General features: G+C 36.4%; 2 protein-coding genes across 19 annotated transcripts in view; one reads left to right on the top strand and one right to left on the bottom strand.

The window, feature by feature from the left end:
* LOC105232674 (phosphatidylinositol phosphatase PTPRQ) overlaps nucleotides 1-17270 on the bottom strand; it is an 862901-nt gene that overhangs the window by 221870 nt on the left and 623761 nt on the right. For all 18 annotated transcript variants that reach the window (XM_049451209.1, XM_049451203.1, XM_049451205.1 and 15 more), the window contains one exon: nucleotides 786-1258. In XM_049451209.1, coding sequence (XP_049307166.1) covers nucleotides 786-1258 — 473 coding nt within the window. The remainder of the gene's footprint in view (nucleotides 1-785; nucleotides 1259-17270) is intronic.
* Nucleotides 1-17270, top strand: part of LOC125777143 (uncharacterized) — a 537355-nt gene that overhangs the window by 123472 nt on the left and 396613 nt on the right. The window lies entirely within an intron of this gene.

The following is a 17270-nucleotide window of genomic DNA, read 5'->3' as shown; positions in this document are numbered from 1 at the left end:
TAATCCAATTCTAACAGTACCGTTTTATAGGGAGTGGTTATCTTCCAATTTTATCCATTTATTCAGTATAGTTAGGTTTGCTAAATGGTATTGTCGTGGGCGAGTTTAGTTGTACAACAACTACTTAAGTGATTTGCTATTCCCTGCGCGAAATTACGGTTCAATATATTAAGTTAGGGCTTAGTTGTGCCTTTTTATACGTTTTCGATAAATGACGATTTGCAGATGTGGCAGTGGTCCGATTACACCCATCTGTGAACCTCTCCTTACTTTTTTGCCATGGAAAATTTGTACCAATTTTCATCAATATAAGTGTATTAATTTGTACTCAAGTTAAAGCTTGAATGGACGGACGGACAGACAGTCAATCGGATTTAAACTTGTCTCGTTATCCTAATCATTTATATTTGTACTATATATATGTAACTCTTTATCTACTTCGATTATTTTTAGATGATACATGGAACCGTTAGTTGAAAAAACAAATGTTGCAAGAGAATAAATATCTGTGTTCCTGCATGTGCCGAATTGCTGGGGAGAAATTCTCTTAAGAGAGCTTGTAAAAATCGACTGTACCTGTTTTTTACCTATAGAGACCAGAGTTGCTGTGAGAGTGGCATTATGTTATTACCTTTACAATGGCAAGAAGAATATCAAGGTTTTAAAGTAAACCAAAACAAGGAGTCCAGTAGATTCCAATGATACTGTCATACAAATTTACGCTATACAGTAAAAAAAAACTTTAGCAGTACATTTATTATATTTCTCGAATAACGAAAGCTTACCAAAATATACGTTTAGAAATCCAAATATACGAAACGCCTGCAATTAAAGATAGTAGTAAACATCCGCAAATGCATATAATAATTAGCGTCAGTTGAAAAATAGAGTCAGTTGCAAACTCCAAAAGTGCTACATCGTTATAACCAGATCTAGTAAAAAATCGGAACACCAAGTAATATTCGGTAGCTGGTTTTAAAGGACCGTTACAATATATCTTTTCAGTTGTGCATTCACTAAAATTAGAGCATATATTTGGTAAGGTCTCGGCACAAGTTCTACTTCCAATTGTATACGTTATGTGAGTTTCATTGGAAAGTAATCCAGACAACGGGTTCCAACGAACTTCTGTTACTTGATATTGATTTACACAGATTTTTTTATTATTAGCATATGCATCATTCCATGACATAACATATGGCCAATTTTCGTGTGAGTTTAAAGAATCGAATTCAAGTTTTGGGGCTGGATTACATCCCTGAAAATATAAAACGATATATTTTAATGGAATATAGATTTTAAAAGCGGATGGCTGGAGTGACTTATATTATATCATTAAAATTTGTATAAAGGGTGATTCATTTCGCGGTTTCTTAAAGAAAAACACAGATACTTCAAATTGTTGGAAATTTTTATTATCATTCGAAAGAACATACTTTGGCACTTATTATTTGAAGATTATCTCTTTTAAATGTAGGCCACAGCTACATCTCAAATGATCCATCTCTTGTGTGCAATTTTGGATGACTAGTTCGAGCATTTTGACTGCCAACAGGCGAATGACATGCGTGATGTTTGGCTCCAAAGCCTAAATTGAAGCGGGATTGACCGCATAGACTTTAGGCTTTACATATCCCCACAGAAAAAAGTCTAACGATGTGGTATCATACGATCTTGTTGGTCAATTGACCAACCCAAAACGTGAAACTATCTGTAACCGAAGTTTTCTCTCAATAAATATATTTTGGTTATCATGGCGCGATAATGGTCGTCACTGACTGTTATGTTCTCACCGTAACCATTTTTGAAGAAATATGGACCGATTTTTCAACCGGTTAACAAACCACACCAAATCGTTTCTGGATGAAATGGAAGCTCTTGAATCTCTTCAGGTCACTCTTCGTCTCAAATGCAGAAATTTTGCTTGTTTACATATCCATTGAGCCAAAAATGGGCCTCAGCGGTGAACACAATTTGGCTCGAAAACTTGGAACTTTTCAAGAACCTATACAGCGAAGCGATGTCGCTTGGAGAAAAGAACAGATAATTTGTACAGAAAAAGAGAATTAAAAACAAATCATCAGTCCGGCACTCAGGTATTTCTGAGCACAGGAGCAGCAAATTACAACCACCAGAGAGTCCTAATTTGTATTATGATATTAAGAAACATTGAGAAACCCAACTTCGAAAAGAAAAATACATAACGCAACGACGAAGACGGAGGAAAATGTCATAGATACAAAGAAAGTTTTTGTGATGTAGTTCAGGTTCCGCCCGCGTCCCTTTAAAACCCTGGCAGGATTCATGCAAAGAAATTTTGAAACATTTTAACCCGTCACTACCCTCGCTTTACTGAAATGAAAATAAGGGGCCCATAAGTTTTGGGTTCGAAAGGACGGATATTTGTGGAGGTGCGAGTGGGGTGCGACCCAGAACTGTCACTTCTAGAGTGGGGTATGAAAGATGAAATTTCTTTTTTGGCAGTGGGCTTTACTCATGTTCCAAAAAGGAGCTGATGCATTCTTCTTATCAGTTCTTCGCCACCGTATTTGAATAACTGTCGCTTTGTTGTTTTTCAGACGGGTAATTGCTATCCGATCTACTTCACGGTTACGCAATGGAACGTCTACTTCATGCATACTACTGATGCATTCTTCTTATCAGTTCTTCGCCACCGTATTTGAATAGCTTTCGCTTTGTTGTTTTTCAGACGGGTAATTGCTATCCGATCTTCATCACGGTCACGCAATGGAACGTCTACTTCATCGTCATCGATTGGGGAATCGGCCTCACCATCTCCAAAAACCAATGGTTTCGGTTGGAGCTGTACGTAAGCAACTTGAAATGACATCACACAGTTCCCTTAAATCGAGTTGCTGTGTAATAGACAACCGTTTGGCTGTCTGTTGTGATTGTAACTTCTCGACGTCGAACCTTCTTTGTATTCCTTGACGTACGTTTTTTGCTGCACAGAGGCGAGTGCGTATTTTGGCTGCAACAAGAAAATGTTTCGAGTCGATGTGAGGAGCTCGGAGCGCACGCACGTCGAAAACACTGGAGACGTGTCTTTCATCTATCATTACATGATCGATCTGTTTGGTGGCTTTTCGATCCGGAGACAACCAGGTAGCGTAGTGAATTTTCCGATGCTCGAATCTAGTACTAGAGATGGCAACTATTTGAGTACCTGTGACTTTGTCACTGCTACTTAAAAATCACTGGTCACAGCTGTGACAAGTTTCCTAAAGTAGCAGTGACAGGAATTAACGAACAAAGTAGCAGTCACAGTATCACATGAAAAATTGCGACTGTGACAAAATAGCATTCACAGTATCATATGAAAAATTGCGACTGTGACAAAGTAGCAGTCACAGTATCATATGAAAAATTGCGACTGTGACAAAATAGCATTCACCGCGGAATATAAAAAATTGCGACAGTGACAAAGGAGCACTCACAGTATCATATGAAAAATTGCGACTGTGACAAAATAGCATTCACAGTATCATATGAAAAATTGCGACTGTGACAAAATAGCATTCACCGTGGAATATAAAAAATTGCGACTGTGATGAATTCATATTCATTAAAGCTATGAATTTTCTTCAATTTTAGATAAGTATAAATTGGTTAACATATAAAAAGTTAATTTATCTTTAAACGGGTAATATTCATGTACAAATTAAATTGATTACAGAAACCTCAATGCTGTAGTAAAGCCAATTATAAAACTTTAATCTTAAAATTACATCAATTTATATAGTAATTTAAAAAAACTTCTAAAAAGTATTTTATAAGTAACGTAATATTTTTAAAAGTATGTTTTCGTTTACTTTAAATAGCTTCTATTGAGTATCCTTATATTGAAAAAAACCTTCAGAGAATATATTTAGTGCGACCTTAAAAATGTGCGTCTTAAAAAATAACGAATCATTTACATTAATTTTTTTACGAAACTGTTACAAATCAGTTTACTTATACTTAATAAAAATTAAAGATGTCTGTGTCAAAAAGAACCAAAATGAGTTATGTGTGGCAATTTTTTAAAGAAGTGGATGCTGTTTTCGCAAAATGTGCTATTTTGCCCTTCTTTTCAATTTAATGTAAATATTTTTAACACTATTTAATTTTATCTTTTATGTATATACTTTGTATTTGGTGATTTTCTAAAAATGAATTTACTATGTTAATTTCTGTATATTCTAATAAATATGTACATTGTACCTAAATGAAAAAAGGAAACAATTTTGTTCTACTTTATTGGCCTATGTCTGTTACAATTTTTATTCTAGTCACAGTCACAGTTTAAAATCACTGCTACTACAAAGTCACAGTCACAAGTAGCAGTGTTCCTTAAAAGTCACAACGTCGCCCATCACTATCTAGTACTACAGATAATCATATTTAATGTCCTGGCGAAGTCGATCAGCCTCAACTTGTTTGGGATGTTTCCTCATGGAGGCTGAATTTACCTAATTTATTTGAATTTAAAGGTATCTTCTTTGCCAAAAATAACACACAGAAGACATATTTAGTCACATTGTCTTCTTTTGGGGCTTGGACGCAAATCAGCGATGTGTTGAAGAACTGCGCTTTGATGCGAATTGTGGGTAGACGTTCATTCATCGGGTGAATGCTCGGCGACGCCACCGTAGTAAATCCCACAAGGACCTACTCGTCTCACTTGCTCAGCAGCGGCACTTTCTCAATTAAGGGACCAGAGATTCCAGGTGCATGCCTTTAAGTGTAGTTCTTAATTCGTTTGCCATGGTCGCCATCGAAAGAGGGGTTTTTCGAACGAGGCTGTTGTTTACTTTTCATTGGGGCATTTTTGTAAGTGGCGGGGCCCAAAATCAAGCGCACAACCCTGGGGAGGGATGGTTCGCCTTCAAACGAATGTTCTTTGGCTATCCAGAAGATGCTTATTCTAAGAACGGAAATTCTGAGCTGCTTGAGCCATATGTAAAAGATTGGTTCATTGTCAATCCCAAGTAAATGGCGCTCAAAGTAATTTCCTCAATTGCGTGAACTTCTCACATGTCTGCATTCTGTAAATTAACCCTTCTGCTATGTTTTGGTCAATTTGACCAAATTTTCAGTAAAACTCGTCGAAATTCGTGTGTTAGCCTAGTCGTATTGTATTGATTCTTCTTGTATTTGTTAACTGCAGTAATAGGAATAGATAAATATGAAAATTAAAATAATATCTGTTTTTTATGTTTCTGGAGGATGCCAAATGTAATTTCATTACACTTATTACGTTGTTGGGTCAATTTGACCCACCTAGTATTTTGAAACATTTTGCCGTTTATTATTACATCACTCGATCATAAACGCCGACAAAGAAAGCTAGTTATCGGAAATCAAGTATATTTTGCACAACTTTGTTTATATATTCTCGATAAATTTATAGCCTTTTCGAAAAAGGGGAAGTCCTGTTTTATGCACCTGTGCAAAGAGTAAGTGTCGATTGTTTGCTTAGTTAGTAATTTTTTGTCGCGCAGTAAGGACCAAAGTGATAGCGATGAAGACTTTGTACCTATCGCAGAAAATGAAACGAACGATTCAAATACTTCATCCAGTGAAAGTGAAGTAGATGCCGGTTTTGAAGGTAGCAATGCGAGAGAAGAAGTCAATTTGCCAAATATTTTATCGAAAGATAAGACCATAATATGGCATGATCAGCCACTTCCAATTTCAAGAGGCAAAATTCCTCGAAATCAAATTTTATGTCGAAGTCCTGGCCCATCAAAGTGTGCTATTTCTATGGTCACAGATATAAAATCCTCTTTTGATATTTTCATGCCCTCAAGTATAAAAACATAGTGGTAGAAATGAGCAACATCAAAGGATTGCAGTTTTTTGGAGACAATTGGAAAATTATAGACCTTATAGAATTGGAAGCATACATAGGACTGCAAATCTTAGCAGGAGTATACAAATCGCACAATGAAAGTCTAATTCATTTGTGGGATGAAAATAATGGCAGACCAATTTTTCGGGCCACAATGAGCTTGGAAAGACTTATGAACATATCACGATGCCTTCGTTTTGACTCCGCTGCAGACAGGGATGAGAGAAGACAGCGTGATAAATTAGTACCTATAAGAAACATTTGGGATCAATGGAATCGGCAGCTCAGGTCATAGTATCACTTACATGAAAATGTAACAACAGATGAGTAGTTAGTACCTTTCGTGGTCGTTGCAGCTTCAGGCAGTACATTCCTTCGAAGCCCGCAAAATACGGCTTAAAAATGTGGGCTCTATGTGATTCAAAAAGCAAGTATGCCTGGAACATGGAAGTTTATTTAGGACGGGCAAGAAATAAGCAACCGGAAAGGAACCAAGGTAATGCATTTATAAATTGGCTTTTTGTATATCTTAAACCTATGTACAGTATAAATAAACCGCCTCTATACAAATATTTTTAGGTGAACGTTTTGTTCTATCCCTATCAGAACCCCTTCCCAGAGGTCACACTATTACTTGCGATAACTTTTTTACGACGTAAAATCTCGCCGTTCAGCTACTTCGCAGGAACATTACTTTAGTCGGTACAGTGAGGAAAAATAAGCTTTTTTTGCCACGAGAAATGGTCGACATGAAGAAAAAGAACATTTTTGAAAGCAAATTTTTATTTACGGATAATGTAACTATTGTATCGTACGTCCCAAAAAAATATAAATTTGTTGTAGCATTGAGCTCCCTTCACCATTCTCCACTTGTTGATGAGGGTGACAGAAAAAAACCTGAAATAATACTTCACTATAATAAAACAAATGCTGGTGTGGATGCGATTGATCAGCTGGTTGCTAACTATACATATAAACGTCAGACCAAACGTTGGCAAGTTGCCCTCTTTTTGAATATGTTAGATATATCGGCATATAACGCATACGTAATATGGACAAAGATAAATCCCTCATGGAACACCAACAAGCTTTATAAGCGAAAAGCTGGGAAAGCAAATGGTCGAACCAAATATTGTCCGTAGAGAGAGACTGCCGCGAGAAATCGCTGCTAGGAACATAGTAAAAAATATTCAAGAAAACTCCAAATCTGCAGAAGAAGCGTCTACTTCTAATATTTCTGCCAGAAATGAATCCACCAAAAAACGACAGCTATGTTTCTTCTGCCATCATACAAAAAATTCGAACAAATATTCAGCTGTTTGTAGTACGTGAGAAAAATTTGTTTGCAAGGAACACAGCAGCTTAGTTTGTGAAAATTGCCGTTAAAACATACATATCTCAACTATTTTCTACAATTAACATACACTTAACTTGATTCAAATAAATAAATATGAACTCTTTCAAATAGTGTTATTAGTGGAGTTTTTATAAGTGGGTCAAATTGACCCAAAACACTATATGTGTAATTTTTTCCTAACATAGCAGAAGGGTTAAAAAAGCATCATCTTTATTTGGGACTAGCTCTTTACCCGCGGCTTCGCCCGCAGTGGAGCCATTAAATAAGTATGAGAGATAAAGGGTAAGGGTATAATCATAGAAATGAGTCAAAATGATAACTAAATTTTATTGCTTGGCTGAGATCAACAATTTTTAAAAACAAGTAAGGAAGGGCTAAGTTCGGGTGTCACCGAACATTTTATACTCTCGCATGATAATCGAGATTTCACTATCCGTTATTTACAATTTTTTTTTATTTTGTTGTAAAATTAATTAGAATTAAATTCTGAGAGATTTACCGATATTTTCGGTGAAAAATTAGGTTAGGTTAGGTTAGGCACTGAGTTCTTCGTGTTCGATATCAGGGACCTTGAAAAGTTATAGTCCGGTCACGACAATTTTTCCACAAGGGATACCTCAGCTCAAATACCGTATTTGTGTAAAGTTTTATTCCGCTATCATCATTGGTTCCTAATGTATATATTATCAGAGAAGGCATCAGATGGAATTCAAAATAGCGTTATATTGGAAGAAGGCGTGGTTGTGAACCGATTTCACCCATATTTCGTACATGTCATCAGGGTGTTAGGAAACTATTATACACCGAATTTCATTGAAATCGGTGGAGTAGTTCCAGAGATATGGTTTTTGGTCCATAAGTGGGCGACGCCACGCCCATTTTCAATTTTTAAAAAAAGCCTGGGTGCAGCTTCCTTCTGCCATTTCTTCCGGAAAATTTAGTGTTTCTAACGTGTTTTGTTAGTCGGTTAACGCACTTTTAGTGATTTTCAACATAACCTTTGTATGGGAGGTGGGCGTGGTTATTATCCGATTTCTTCCATTTTTGAACTGTATATGGAAATACCTGAAGGAAACGACTCTATAGAGTTTGGTTGACATAGCTATAGTAGTTTCCGAGATATGTACAAAAAACTTAGAAGGGGGCGGGGCTACGCCCACTTTTCCAAAAAAAATTACGTCCAAATATGCCCCTCCCTAATGCGATCCTTTGTGCCAAATTTCACTTTAATATCTTTATTTATGGCTTAGTTGTGATACTTTATAGGTTTTCGGTTTCCGCCATTTTGTGGGCGTGGCAGTGTGCCGATTTTGCCCATCTTCGAACTCAACCTTCTTATGGAGCCAAGAAATACGTGTACCAAGTTTCATAATGATATCTCAATTTGTACTCAAGTTACAGCTTGCACGGACGGACGGACAGACAGACATCCGGATTTCAACTCTACTCGTCCCCCTGATCACTTTAGTATATATAACCCTATATCTGACTCTTTTAGTTTTAGGACTTACAAACAACCGTTATGTGAACAAAACTATAATACTCTCCTTAGCAACTTTGTTGCGAGAGTCTAATAAAAATTACTACAGACAATGAAGTTTCAACACCTTAAAATATGCGTAGTGAAATGCAACAAAAAATGTTAAAATATATTTCACCGTAACAAAAATAAATAATTCTGAATTCTAACAATTTAAAAAAATGAAATACAGAGTGTTAATCTAATATATTTTTGTAGATTATGTTATAAGTTTTCCCGTCGGGTGCAAATATGTGTAAATTCTGGGCATTAGATACACGTGAACAGGCTACATGAAGTTGACCATGAGAGAAGCATGGGTTTTCTAAATGCACTACTGCTACCTGTAATGCTTGGCCTTGTGCCTTCTTTATAGTAACAGCAAAGCTAAGCTTGACGAAAAACTGAACCCTTTTAAATTTGAATGGAAAGTCAGTGGGAACAATTGGTATCCGAGGTATTAACACTATTTCCCTTACCGACACCTGTTAAAATAGTAGCACCAAGTATGTTCTGCCCCAATTTTGTTATCCGAAGCTTTGTTCCATTACATAGCAGAGGAGCATCTAGATTTCGCATAAGCATTACTGGTACATTTAGTTTCAATTGAAGTTTATGTGACGGTACACCCGATAGTTCAAGTGAATTTTAAAACTCCACAGGATATGAAGTACTTAGTTCCGTATCTATAATTGTATCCATTGACAAATATTCCTTCATTTTTTCTTGAAGCTCGTTTAAAATATCAGTGTTGATCCTATTAACTATTTCATTTCTTGGTGCTAATATTGCTCTTGCCCACAACCACTGATCACTACACAAATTTTGTCGCAATTCCAGAAAAACATTAGCAATGAAATCCACATCACTTTCTACTAAATTACAATTACATTAGCTTTCAACGTCAACATCCAAACAACCATCACCAATTTTCAACAACATTTCTGCGTAAAGTCCTGAATCCACGTTATTATGAAGATGCACTCTCATATTCGTTTTCAGGCGGAGTCGACCATAAGCCTGATGATTTAATTCACGCTTGAATTTCATTTGCTGGTGTCCCCCTCTGAATTACTGGGTTTGACGGAAATCACCAGTCAATAAAACTACCATGCCATTTTGGATATACCAGATTTCCGCTTCCGTGGCATTTTCTAAGAAAAGCAGAGTAAGAATTAACATCAGCGAGTAAGATCTAAAATAATAAAATGACTGCTAACCACAAAAATTACGGATTACCTCAAAAATTTGAATAGTTTTATACTGCATGTAACGACAGAAGAAAATAGCAATGAATATAGAAAAATTAATATTATTATGTTAATACAACTCTAACAAATAATTTCGACCAAATTAGTTATCACAAAAACGGTACTCACGGACTTTTTTTTAGATCATTAAAAGAGAAATAATTCTTTCATACATAACTTTTGTGTATCTTGAACAGAAGCCCTCAAAGATAAATAATTTCTCCCTTTTTTTACACATTTACCACTGTTTCTTCGCTCCTATTGGTCCAACACAAAAAGAATTATTCAATTCGAACCAGTAGTTTCGGAGATTAGCGCGTTCAAACAAACAAACTCTTCAGCTTTATAATATTAGTATAGATGTTCGATTTTCTCTGTCACTGCGCATCGACTATCGGATTTGGGTTCCAAACATGATGCAATGTTACAAATATTTCGAATGCATTATATAATATTATACGCCAACTAACGCTTGCGAAGGCAGCCAATATTTTAATTTAAAAGGAGGAGTATTGGTAAAAACTGAAGTATCACTACATGGTATAAAACAAAGTCGTCTTCTCTGCCCCTTCATTAAATAGCGGAGAAAAACTATTATTTTTGATTTTCCAATATGACTTCGTAAATAATTACATTTTTCCGCTAACACTCCAAAGCATGCTGAATTCTTCAATATTTATCAAAATAATGTATTAAGTATTGTTTACAAAGATCTACAGAAAACTCTGTGGCTAGATGAGTTAGCTCTCCCCTTTATACATCCGACACTGAACAACCACACGACAACACACCACACTAACACGATCCATAAATGAAGACACCACACATGCAGACATTCCACATGAAGACACCACACACTACTACACATGAATATATCTCACACGTACGAACATCACACCACAACTCTACACTGCCCAACAATCAAAACCGACCGTTCGAGAGGAGGAACTTCCCTTTTTTACAACGATCTCGCACCGAGCGAACGTGTCACGCAGCGTCAGTTTCCTAGATATCGATTTCGAAGTGCAGTGAATCCAACGATCCGAACAGTGTATTTGATAAAACAAATCAAACTCAAGCATTAAACTAAACATTAAATTAAACAAAAGGAAACCAAACTGTGTTTATTTTTGCCGGTGAGTTAACAAGTGCCGAGGTAAGTGGTGGCTAGCAATAGCGATAGAAACATTGGTCCTTCGAGCCATAGTGAGAGGCACTATGGAAAAATAGAAAAGTGAAAAAAGTGAAAAAAAAAAAAAACGTATTAACGAAAACAAAAATTGTGCAGTGAAGTGCGAGTGAACTAGCTTGGAAAAACAAAAACAAAAATCTAAGCAAAACTAAAAAAAAAAAAAAAAGAAAAAAAATTGTGCGGTGAGAAGAGTGCAGTTAAAACGAAAAAAAAAGTGAAAACTCAACAGTGCAGTGAACACATAAGAGTACAGTGGCAACATTCATATACATGCATATGTGCATATATACAGAATAAAACATTTTCTCTCCAAAAAAAAAAAAAAACAAAAAAAAAAACCCTAATACATACATACATATACATAATGAAAAGAGCGGGCGCGAAATAAAGAAATAAATTACATAGCGGGCGCGAAGCCGGTTCTAACAACAAAAAAATACATACATAAATAACTACAAAAAACGGGCGCGAAGTAAAAACAGGAAAAAAAACTACACATCATCATCTCACCAAAATTCACCGCAACAAAAGGACTGGGAGAAGAGGCCACAAACGCACACACTGGGAGGAAAACCCACAAACGCACACACATAAAAGACCACATACATACAATCAAACTGTCCCCAAAACCCCTGGCGGAAATACAAGTGAGTTGGTTGTATCGTTCCCATCATTATTTCTATTGTATATACATATGTATGGTTTAAACAGATAAATTTGCGTTTCTAACCATCCGTTAGAATAAAAAAAAAAAAAAAACGGTTGCCAAACTGTTTTAGTATTCGGTTATTTTCCGGTAAAAACCGAAATACCGCTAAGAAACAAAACAGTTTGGTAATACGAATAATAAATAATTGATTACCGCTAAGTGCTTACAGTCGTGTGAAAACACAAAATTATTTCTACAACAAAAAATTTTTCAAGTATTTACTTGCACCAATTTCCAGCGGTACCCCTTATACTTAATCAAGTATAAGCAGGACTGCTTAAAATAAGCCAAGGCAAATCACACACAGACAATAGAGAGGAAATATTAAAAATTGAAAACCATACATACATATGTATAAATAAAACTTTACATACATCATATACATACATACATACATATATTCGATATAATTATATTTATATAAATTACAAAGAGTAAATTTACTCTTTTCCACATAACAGTCGTAAAAACATATACGAGAAAACGATACATATATTTCATATATTTACTTATATACATAAACATCTACCCACGTTAAGTGTCCGATAATTCTCTTTTCGCGGTTTATCCGTAAGGCGAATATACATTCATATGTACACGCGTACCTATGTACGAGTATATACGGTCGCATTATAAATACGTACATACATACATACGCAGAAACGCATATGGTAAATTTATACCCCGGGTACAACGTGAACAAAATAAACATTTGTTTGTCAATTAAATCGTCAACAATTTAATACTGATCGCAGCATCTGTACGTTTAAACGGCGAAAAATTTATTATAATAATATAATGGAAAATTTGTACGATCGTGTATCGTCACATATGTAAATACGCATATTATTTCAAAGACCACATTGGCATATATCCCGCAATACCCCTTGGTTTTTGATTAACAAAAACAAGCAGGATTGCGTATACAATATATTCAAAGACCACATTGGCACATATCACACAATACCCCTTGGTTTTTAATCTACAAAAACAAGCAGGATTGTGCAAAACATAATAAAGCGTAATACATATGTACATACATGCATATGTACAAAGTGCAGTGATCTCTAAAACGAGCTCTCATTTGCACATAATAAAATAAAATAACCATAAATATACATACGTACATAGACAAATATATACAACAAAGAAATTATTTGTTTTTGCGGTTAATAACAAATAATTAAATAAAATTAAATCGAAATTAAAATTGAATACTAGTAAAGTTCATAATTCGAAACAAAAATAAAACAACTCTTATTTACCTTAAAAGAGTTGTCGGTTATACAAAATCGCGATTATACGCGGCTATTAAAAGCGTTTGGTTTACTAATTTAATTAAAAACTCTTATTTACGTAAAAGAGTTCTCGTCGGAACATACATACATATGTGTATACGAAATCTGTGGTGAAATTAAATTCACTAATTTCAGTATAAAAAAAAAAAAATATCTCCTTTAGCGAATTTCTTGGAAACTCGTACTTACAAAAGAGTCTTCCTTTCGAAATATTACATCGACACACTTGTACATAGACACAATCTGTGGTGAAATTCATCAATAATTTCAGCATATAATTTATTTATCTGTTTATCGATTTTCTCTGAAGCTCTTACATACAAAAGAGACTTCTATTGAACATTTTACATACGAAATCTTGTTAAACATCTACAAGTCTAGTTTTCACTAAGACGTTTTAATATTCTATACATTTTTTAAATGAGCTCAGACTCAAAGGACTCTAAACCAAGTCAGTTACTAAAAGTCCCAAAGATGATTTCTGACGAAAAATGTCCATGTACACCTGCAGAAGCTACACGCTCGAAGCAAGGTGCTACGAAGCAAAAAAGGGGGAAAGACATATCATACTCTAAATTCATTTCTGAGAGCGACTGTCTAATAAAATATTGCAATCGATTTGCTTCTTCGCCGATTCAAGAAAATTCTGAATCTGCGCTAGAAATAAAAGGCCAAACAATTGAAAATTTTTGGACACGTCTCCAGGCTGCATATGACGCAATTGTAGATACTGACGATTCAGATCTACCAGAAAACTTTAAATCTTCTGCTTACGCCAAATTTGAAAACTGCTTAGACCAGTATGAAGATACAAAAATTATGATCGCAGATCAGCTAAAATTAATTAAAGCAGTTGCACCTACTCCACCTCCGAGAGTAGAGCTGCAACAAATTCAAAATCAAGAGGCAAGTACGGGTATCCACCTTAAGGTGCCCGCATGCGACACGGAAATTTTCCATGGTGGTTATGAACAATGGCCGTCCTTCCGGGACATGTTCACAGCTGTTTACATAAACCATCCGAAATTATCAAATGCTCAAAAGTTGTATCACCTCAGATACAAAACAAAAGGTCAAGCAGGCGTCATCGTAAAACAGTTCGCATTAAATGACGACAATTTCCATTTGGCTTGGGAAGCTCTGAGATCAAGATACGAAAACGAGCGAATACTGGTAGATAAGCAAATAACGATATTAATGAACTTGCCCAAAATTCAAAAGGAAACAAGTGAGGAATATATGAAACTTCAATCCACTGTTTCCAACTGTTTGTCGGTTTTAGCGACACAAAATTTTCCCACAGACAATTGGGACCCAGTTCTGATAAATATATGCACCTCCGCATTATCAGAAAAATCGTTATTGCTATGGGAACAATCTCTCTCATCAAGGAAAAAATGCCCCACGTGGCAGCAAATGCAAGATTTCCTAACTACCCAGTATGAAATCGCAGAAAGAGTTGATAAAAAGATAATTAAACCAAAAGGTATTTCCCATGACCTTAATAGAAGCTTCCAAAGATCCCAAGCCAGTAGCAACAACAATTCAAATAGAAGCTACTTCAAAAATCAAACGTTCACATCTGAACAATACAAACAAACGTCATGCGAATTGTGCACAGGGGGACATAAACTTAAATCTTGCGAGAAATTTAAGAAACTAAATATAATTGACCGAAACAATTTCGTAAAGTCAAAAAGACTTTGCACAAACTGCTTATCATATGCACACATGCTTAAAGATTGTGAAAGCAAATTTAATTGCGTTTATTGCCATAAACGACATCATTCGATGTTACACATTACCAATTTTTCCAGCTCACCCCCAAACAGCGCAAACATAAAAAGAGCAACAGGTTTAGTTGCAACAACAAATTCAGAAAACAGCCAAGAAGCACCATGCTGCTCAAAGGCATTGAAAACTCAAACGCTACATAGCGAAAACAACAGTAGAGTACTACTACCTACAGCAGTCGTCTCCATCGAACACCGAGGAGAGCTGTTTAAACTCAGGGCCTTAATAGACCAAGGATCACAACGATCATTTATTGCGTCTAGGGCACAAAATAGGCTACAACTGCCTACGAAATTATCCAATTTTGAAATTACGGGAATGGGCGGAAGAGTAGTTCAAAACTCCAATAAAATCTGCCCCATTACCCTAATTTCCCCCCAAGCGGATAAGCGCATTCAAGCAGAAGCTATTGTCTTACCGCAATTAACAAACATGCTTCCAAGCTATCATATAAATAGCAAGCATTGGCAAAAGGTTTCACACCTTAAGTTAGCAGACCCCAACTGCAACACTCCCGCTCAAATAGATCTTCTATTAGGCAGCGATCTCATACCACAGATAATACTCGAAGGTATTGAGAAAATTACAAAAACACTTCTGGCGCAAAATACCATTTTCGGATGGGTCCTAAGTGGACTAGTTGCGGAACCAGTTGCCACGATGACAACTCAAGTTGAGGAAATCTCCAACGAATACCTCAATTCGCAATTAAGAAAATTTTGGGAGTTATAAGAACTCCCCCCCGTAACAATCACAACCCCTGAAGATCGATATTGTGAGGATTTTTACAAATCCACAACTACTCGATCAGAAGATGGCCGGTACGTCGTACGACTACCACTAAAGCCAGAATTTCCCCGCACGCTCGCCTTAGGTCATTCCCGCACCGCTGCTATTCAACAGTTTTTAAGTATGGAAAAAAACCTGCTTAAAAAAGGTGAGCTGAAACCAGAATATGATAGGGTCGTAGAAGAATACCTCCTTTTAGATCATATGGAGGAAGTCAGCGCTGGCGAAAAAATCATACAAAGTAAATACTACTCGTTTTATTTGCCACACCATGCAGAAGTAAAGCCAGACAAAAAAACCACAAAGGTAAGAGTTGTCTTCAATGCGTCAAAATCCACTAGCTCGGGTAATTCCCTAAACGATATCCTGTTTACGGGACCCACGCTTCAGCCAGACCTAATGCTGCTTATCTTAAATTGGCGTATCTTCAAACACGTCTTCAACGGGGACGTCGAGAAAATGTATAGACAAATAGTCGTACATAAAGACGATCAAGATTTTCAAAGAATTATTTTCAGAAAATCCCCCACTAGTCCACTACGCGACTTTAAGTTAAAAACAGTAACCTTTGGCGTTAACTGTGCCCCATACTTAGCCATTCGAACACTGCACGAATTGGCAGAAAACACCAAGTCAGAATTTCCTCTGGCAACCGAGGTGTTAAAAACGCAAACGTATGTTGACGACATTTTGTCTGGAAGTCACAGTCTTCCACAAGCATACGAATCCTTATCACAGGTTATAAGAGCCCTCAAAACCGCAGGGTTTCCACTGAAAAAGATTACTGCTAATCATCCCGATATAGTAAAAAATATACCGAAAGAAAACTTGTTGGATACTAATTTCCTTAAATTCGAAAAGGAAAGTACAACAAAGACTCTGGGGATTCAATGGAATGCGATATCTGACCAGTTTTCATACACTACCGAGTCAATATCTGCAGTATCCGCCATTACAAAACGCCAAATTCTATCCTCTGTGGCAAAACTTTTCGACCCCGCAGGATGGCTTTCGCCAATTATGGTACAAGCTAAAATCCTGATACAAGAATTATGGCTAGATGGGACCGATTGGGACGAACAAGTAAAACCACTTCGTTTAGAAAAGTGGTCACAGTTCGCGAGCAATCTAAACGATATCTCACAGATACAAATCCCACGGTGGGTAAACTACTCCCCCGAACACAAAGTCCAATTACACGGCTTCTGTGACGCCTCTGAGAAGGCATACTGTGCCACTTTATATGTGCGCACACAAAGCGATAACGCGACCACAAGCCACTTATTAGTAGCTAAAGCTAAGGTGGCTCCTCTAAAAACGCTAAGTCTACCTCGACTTGAGCTCTGTGGCGCCCTACTACTCGCAAAATTGGTTTCCATGGTGCAGACCCACTTAAACATGAAGAAATACAGATTGCATCTCTGGTCCGATTCTGAAATCGTTCTAGCCTGGTTGGAAAAACCACCACACGCATGGAAAACGTACATTTCTAATCGTACGTCACAAAT

Source organism: Bactrocera dorsalis, chromosome 3, assembly GCF_023373825.1.
Source record: "Bactrocera dorsalis isolate Fly_Bdor chromosome 3, ASM2337382v1, whole genome shotgun sequence".
In the NCBI taxonomy this organism is placed as follows: domain Eukaryota; kingdom Metazoa; phylum Arthropoda; class Insecta; order Diptera; family Tephritidae; genus Bactrocera; species Bactrocera dorsalis.
The sequence above is the reverse complement of the archived record's forward strand: the minus strand, read 5'-3'. Positions and strand labels throughout refer to the sequence as shown.